Genomic DNA, 7,815 nt, shown 5'->3' with positions numbered 1-7,815 from the left:
AAAAAAATGTTAAGTGAATCTTAAAAATGGTGAATTATGCAAATAAAATAAAAAACTCAATTAAAGTAAAGTTAAAATAAAAGGGATATTTTATAAATAACATAAACCATTGGAATTTAAAAAAAACAAAGCGCAATGCGCACAAATGCGCAGGGACCAAAAGCGCAAATGATCCAAGTCCCTATATGCAGCATCCAGACGCGGGCCAAATCACAACAAAGCGTAAATTACAGAGAAAATTTAATAAAATGAATAAGGTGCAAATAGGGGTTAATTTAAAACTGGCGCGAATGGAAAGGACTGGAAGCGCAAATTACCCATTTAAGGGAAACATGCGCAGATCCAGCCTGTCCACACGCAGGCTATCTCTTCCCCTTCCCCATGCCATTAAAATTAAATATAACATTTATTAATTTTAGCTTTTTCATTATGCTATTACACCTCTATTACACTCAACCAAACACAGGATTACTATTACGCCTCTATTCCATTACATTCAACCAAACAGTTGATTTGCTATTACACAGCTTTTCCATTACACCTCTATTCCATTACACCTCTAATCCAATACACCTCTAATCCAATACAGCGAACCAAACGTGCTGTTACAGTCGAAGGACTAGAACTCAGCTCTCATTCGCCGCCTCATGCGCAGCCGTAAACAGCCATCGGAAAGCCGAAGTCCTTCCCCTTTTGCCAGCGAGTCGAAAGGTACGTCTCTTCCTTTTATAAAATGTTAGTTTGTATTTCGTGGACTCAAATGAAAATGAAAAAAAAAACATAATACAATGATGATGAACAACCACCTTTTGAATTGTATTCGATTGGCTGATCTCTATTGATTTTTCGTGTATATTTTGTATTCAAAAATCGAAGCCTTTACAATTAAAAATCAAAGGCTTTATAGCCAAAATACAAGTAGTTTCTGCTGTTTCTTTGTCCAACTTATTGGCCGTGAAGTTGTGGGGAACGAAGGGCGTGGAGTATGGGCGCAAACATGGAGCGGGGCACACGGGGATAGTGCGTGGAGTGCCGACGTAGGGGTTGCGGCGTGGGTGACCTAGGTTTCTCTAAGTTAGCCAATTAAACTTAGATTTTGGGCCATGGGTATGGAGCGTGTCTAATGTAATTGGGTTAATATTTTGTTTTATTCTTTGATTTTTGTATTGGGCCATGGGTATGGAGCGTGTCTCATGTAATTGGGTTAATATTTTGTTTTATTCTTTGATTTTTGTATGTGGATAGGCCCGGGCTAAAATTGGGTCTTACACCCTAATTTTAGGATGTTACATATGTATAGTACAACAAAGCCAAATCCAAATAAAAGTTTAATAATAAAATGGATTTTTACTTTTTATAAATATATATAACTAGTGATATTGTAATATTTTTTTAATCACAAAATTAATTTAATAATAAAATGGATTTTTATTTCTTATAAATATATAGAAGTAGACATGAATTGATTTTGAGTGGACCACTTTAACAATTAGTTAATCTGTTGCATGTATTTCTATAATTTATCATAGAAAAGAATAGTCAAAAGGGAAGACTTAAAGTTAAACCATCGTATGTGAAAGAGTAGATATGTTCATGGCTGATGATTGAATTTAAAAAGTTAATTATTAAAAATATATTATTTTATATTAATATTTATATATATTTTATTTACATTTAACTTAAAATTGGGCTGAATCGACTCGAAAGACAAAAATAAAAATAAAAAATTATTGAAGTCCGTCCATATTGAATCGGGCTAAACGGACAATTTGATTCACGAATAGATTTAATCAAGAGAGTATACCTAAGTTCATTATTGGATGTAATAAAAACCCTCAATCTTATGTTAATTCATTTTTATCTATTATAATAGTGTGTTATTAGTTTTACCTCAAAATTATACTTTAATTTAAGGGTTAATATATGTAGAGGTATCTGAATTTGGTAATTTTATTTATCCGGTATCTTTTTTTTGTTAACTTAATTGGTACTTAAATTTAAAAATCATAAGTTAACTTGATACTTTTTTAGATACCTAACTACCATCGTTAAAATATACCGATGTGGCACTAACAATCAATAGCATAGTGACATGAAACAATTCCATATTTTGGCACGTGGCAAGAAATGTGAGGCTATCATTTGTCACTATGTTATTGGTCTTAGATACCATGTCAACACTACATATCAACGTATTTTAACTATGTTAGTCAGGCACCTAAAAAGATACCAAGTTGGCTTAAGGTTTTCAAATTTAGGCTCCAATTAAATTAAAAAAAATACCAAATAAGTATAAATTATTAATATTCTTCTATATTTATTTTGAAATCCTTTTTAACTTGTTTCTATTGTGAAAAATAAAAATATATATATACCGAATTTGTTTTCATATTTTTATTTTTGAAAAGTAACTTTTCCTTTACCAAACTACCTAGGAGCCACAGAGGAAAGATTGTATGAAACAATGACGCCACGTCATCTGTATCACTTTCCAATAATAAACACATCAGTACTCTTATCCTGAATTTCAGGATTTTATCTTGAAAAAAATCATATCCAAATTAAAATACTAAAATTCAGGATAAAATCCTAAAATTCAGGATAAGAATACTGAGAAAAAGCAAAAAACAAAAACTGAGAAAAGGACCTTCATATAAGAATGTGAAAAAGTAAAGAGAAAGGAAATTACAGTGAGGTGAAATTTAAAGAAAAAGGAAAACTGGGTGTCATGGAAAATTCCTAGTTAACAAAGCATCTTCAATGCTACCTAGTAACTGGTTCACTGCTGTTGCTATGTCATCCACTGAAGTCAGCTTACAATCTTCTTCTACCTGCATTTTGAACCTAATTATTTCGCGGTTTCAATTATATCCCTTACATCCGCAACAGCGACAATGTGGTCCGAAATAAGTCTAATAAATTACCTTGACACTGAGAGAATAAAGGACGGTTTGATCAAGAGTTGTGACATTGAGATGGAGGATGCTCAGACGCATACAATTCAACCCGCAAACAACCTTCAAGAGCTGCGCCGGTCGCTTTTTCGATCTTATTCGGAGGTTTACATGGCTTTCCACCATGTTAACTTCGATGTCAGCTATGGCAGATTGAGTTTCAACCGTTGATTGATCATTCATGGAGATCGAATCTTTACGATCACCCTGTTTTGAACTAGTTGAGTACTGTGGGAATGTGAAGAATTCATCGAAAACCGACGAGCAGCTGCGGCGACCACCGTTAGTAAGGTTCGACCTTTCTTTTACCTCTTTTTCGGCACTTAGGCATTGAAGACGGTGCTCAAGCTCCTTCACAAAATTGATAGCTCCTCCTATAATTGATGCTTGATCACCCTAATCAAAGAAAATACATTATTACTTTGAGATTTGGTGTTTATCGCGATTACGAACATAACGATGGAAAGGTTGAAAAAAATACCCTTTGAACATAAGATTCAGGCATTAAAGATCGAAGAACAGAAAGATAATCATTCATTTGCTTTCTTCTATTGCGCTCCACAGCAATGTGAGTCATCCTTTGATTCTCAATCTCTTGTTTGTTTTTTCGAGTTTTGAATCGACGTCTTTTGGGACGAGGTGTTGTTGAAGCATCGAAAGGGTCACCTGAGGATGATAATCCATTAACATTAGCAGCATCCGAGGATGAATTTGGGCAATGATGTTGCAGTTGATGATGATGGGGTACTGGTGCAGCCATTGATGAAGTTGGTGTTGTAGAAACCCAGTAATCTCCATGAACAAAATGATTAATCTCTGGTGTTTGGGTGTCAGGAAAACATCCAAAAGAATCTTTGGATTCTGGTTTTCCCAGGCCAAAATCATGGCTCCAATTGCTGTTGTAACCAAGCAAATCTTGCTGAAAAATTACAGCTTCTAATGCCATTCTTTTAGGGTAAGAACAAGCATTAAAAAACAAGAATAAATAAATAGAAGTTTATTGTTTAAATAGGAAAAGAAGGAGGGGATGAGCTTTGGGGGTGAAGAAGTGAGGCTTTTAAAGGGAGTTGATAAGAAGATGATAAAAATGCATAATTGAACCTGGAATTGCATTGAAAGAGAAAAGGAGAAGGCAGAGGGTACAAAAATATGATTTCCCTTTGAACATTAGTTGGTGGAAAGGCCCCTATGCTTTGGGGGTATTCAGGCAATCTCTTGTGCGTCTATTCATTCATTTAACTAAAATTCCCCATTTTAATTTATATTATACTTAAAATATCTACACATTGAAAAATAATTAAAAATTATTTTTTTTATAAAGATGATTTTATCTTTTTATATTTTAATATTTCAATCAAATTTTCGTTTATTTTTTATATAAATTTTTAATAAATATATTTTCCGCATGCACCTATAGGTGTGAGTAGTTTAATTAGTTTATATAATACTTTTAAAATGTGGTTAGATTTATTGAATATTTTTACTTAACTCTCGATAATATGTCGTATGTTTTTGTACTTTGGTAAATTTTGAATTTTACCATATATATTAATTTATTGTTTAAAAATAATAAAATATAAAAATAAATATTAAAGCTATACATAAACTTTGATCTATTTTATATATAAAATTTTGATTTGATTCAATTTTCACAAATTATCGACAACACTATTGAATCAACATCATTTTACTTTTATATATTATATACACAAATAATTATATTAATTTAATATGAAATAAATGTATGTATTCATTTCTTTAAACGTGTACATATAAATTACAATTTAAGTTTCATGTATATAGTTGCACCAAATCAAAGTTAATATATTAAATTACACATTGAACCAAGGTTCATATATAAATTTGATATTTATCTCTAAAATACACAAAATATTTTATATAATATTTATAAATAAATTTAAATGAAAATGAAAAAACTTAAATATTTACAACATAATATTTTTATCACTAAATTAACAATATTTTATTATCTTTTAAACAATAAAATATAACATTTATGCTAGTTACACAAAATTGAACCCAAACTCAAACACCACCAACTTTTAAATTTTAACTTAAACTTAACTCAATGCATCCATAAATACTAAATTTATAAAAGAGGAAAACCTAAGTTTATGTTACTATTTCTTCCTCATTTTAAGGAATGTTTGATGGGTAATTAACTCCAACTTTTGTTGTTTTTCTTTCTTTTGCTTTCTTAACCATAAATCAACATTATTATAGTGGTAGGCTAATTGTTTCCAGTAGGGCATGGGTCCAAGCAAATAGGGGCCACAAGCTGGCCAAAGAAGGTGGCGCGTGGAGGTCACGCTTTGAACAATCTAAACAAAAAGAGTAGAGGGGAGGTCGTCATTTGGTAATAATATGGTCGGATGTACGATCCAGAAAATAAATCAATAACTCTGACATTGAAGAGATTCTTGCAGTGTTATCAGAAAAGTAAAATTAAAATTGAATAAGATGGTTAATTGAGAAAAAATAATCTATTGATTTGGCGTTGTGTTAGAAGATTTGTTAATTCAGTCTTCTCTTACGTGTTTATATTGTTGATGGAATTGCGATGAGACATACATGGATGTTCTATTTATTCAAGGAGCCTTAGTATCTCATATCTTTTGCTTGTAGATGGCAGCTTTTTCTTTTTCAAGGCAACCTTGGAAAGGTTGGAAGCTATCTGTTTTAGAACCGTAGACTTGGCCCAAAGAATGTAGTGCATTATGAGATTATGAAGTTGATTAGATCGTAAATGTAGTTTACTCATTTAAATATATTGTATTCTATTTTATATTGAATTTGCACAATATAAATATGAATTATATGCTTCCTTATCACAGATGATTATGGGTTGAATTGAATCGGATCTAATATAATATAAATATTAATTTGTTTAAGTTAAATTTAATTAAAAATATAATTCTCAAATTTTATTTAATCTTATCCATATTTATAAATAAATAATTGTTAAATTTTAATTTAGTTAGGCTGGTTCAATTCAGGGCAAGTCAGAAAATTTTTTAGGGGCGAATGAATTTTTAATTTTTAATAGTCTATATATTTATAATTTTTAAAGGATTAAATTAAATTTTTATAATTTTAGAGAGACAGTGTAATTTTAACTTTATTAATTTAAAATTTTTAAAAGGACTAGATAACGATTTTCTATTTTAGAGGGCGTCGAGACTCCTGCCAACCCCTACCCTAGATTCGCCTCTGATTTAGTTTATGTTTTATCATTTCCAAACCCTGAATTCAACAAGCCTAGAAGAAGTGTTAAAAAAAAAAACAAGCCTAGTCAATTAGAGAAATTAAATGTAGTGGAATAGGATCTATTAAATATTAACTCAATTGGTATAAGTATTGTTGTCAATGTAAAAGGACATAAGTTTGAGTGTACTGAAGCGCGTTATTCTCCTACTTATGAGTTAGGAAGAGATTATTAATAATTTTAAGCATTGTGTCAAAAAGAACAAATATGATCAGAATTTATAATAAAATTGTTAAAAAAATAACGGAATGAGATTCTAACGGAAACTACATACGGGTGGAGTTGAAACCGTAGGGTAGAGCTTTTCAATGATATATATTAATTATATGATCCCAATAAAGTCCACTTTATTGCATTATTATTAGTAGTGACCAACACCAACACCAACACCAACACCATCTCACTTTATGTCAAATAAAATGTTGATTATGCAGCTGGCTGCCCCCTTTGAGATGACCTCATTTGCCTTGCTAAAAAAAGAAAGAATCAAACTGTATATATACACATATGCCCTTGGTTTGTGATTAAATTTTTCTAAGTTATAAACTATAATTATAATCAATATATATATATGAAATCATGCTACTAATTGAAATGTTAATAGACTTAAATTTCAATGGAAATTATATAAAATTTGAAGTCTAAATTTCAAAAGTTTCATGACCTCTTACCATTTAGTTTAGGTTTCATTAGCTTTATTGCTGATTAATTAACAGATTATCATATGTACATTGCTAGTGAAAATTAAAAATTATATAATCAAGCGTATTATTTTCTTTTATAATTTTAAGATTTAATGCATAATTTATAAAACTTGTGATGAAATTTTTAATTTTCATTTAGTACCATATAATAACCTTTAATTAAGTCCATGCTTCACTGTTTTAATACTAATAAATATATATATTTAATAGAAAAATATACTAAATTAAAATATATTTAAATTAGTATATACCAATTTTTAACCATTACCTTTGGACACCCATTTATAGAATCCATATATTTTTGTTTTACCTTTTTAGTCTAAACAAGGTAGCTCATCTTCCAAGTTCTTTTTAATCATTTCCCCCCTTTTGCTCCAATGAATCAAATTTTACAAAGAGAGAGGGAGTTAATTATACATCAACTGAGAGCCCACAAATTCAGTGGTGCGTTTTCACCTTATGAAAACATTAAAAGCAATGAACCTCTCTGGATATCATATCTCCATCTTCCAAACCTTTAAAAGCAATGGGTATGTTGCAAAATAGTGGTTTTCCACAGTAAATGTTGTTCCTAAAAGAGGGGAGAATGGGAACTTTGGGCAGCTTAATATGGAATTCTTCATGTGTGAGAGCTTTTGGGATTTCACGTTTAAAATTGTTTCCAAGCTTGGCATTGGATGATTTTCAATATCAATTCTTTTGTATTTTTTTAAACCAATGGGATGTACCAAAGAGGCAAACAAATGATATGTAAGAAGCTTGAGATATCCATCTACCAAATCATATCACAAGTTGTTCGTGCATTAATTTTTTTATTTTTTCAATTTTTGGCCTTATATTTATTTACTTGATAGCTTGAGAGTATTTATTG

General features: G+C 30.5%; 1 protein-coding gene across 2 annotated transcripts; it reads right to left on the bottom strand.

The window, feature by feature from the left end:
- Positions 1-2,635: 2,635 nt before the first annotated feature.
- Positions 2,636-4,187, bottom strand: LOC107894508 (transcription factor bHLH94). 2 transcript variants are annotated; one of them, XM_016819777.2, is made up of 3 exons: positions 3,436-4,187; positions 2,925-3,350; positions 2,636-2,831 (listed from the first exon to the last, which is right to left on the bottom strand). In XM_016819777.2, the coding sequence occupies exons 1-3, from the start codon at positions 3,898-3,900 to the stop codon at positions 2,727-2,729; spliced, it is 996 nt and encodes a 331-aa protein (XP_016675266.1). In that variant the 5' UTR covers positions 3,901-4,187; the 3' UTR covers positions 2,636-2,726. The 2 variants fall into 2 exon arrangements, with proteins under 2 accessions (XP_016675266.1, XP_016675270.1); XM_016819781.2 differs by having other exon boundaries at positions 2,636-2,844; positions 3,436-4,155.
- Positions 4,188-7,815: the final 3,628 nt, after the last annotated feature.

Source organism: Gossypium hirsutum, chromosome A08 (genome assembly GCF_007990345.1).
Source record: "Gossypium hirsutum isolate 1008001.06 chromosome A08, Gossypium_hirsutum_v2.1, whole genome shotgun sequence".
Lineage (NCBI taxonomy): Eukaryota > Viridiplantae > Streptophyta > Magnoliopsida > Malvales > Malvaceae > Gossypium > Gossypium hirsutum.
This window is presented reverse-complemented; position numbering and strand designations above follow the sequence as displayed.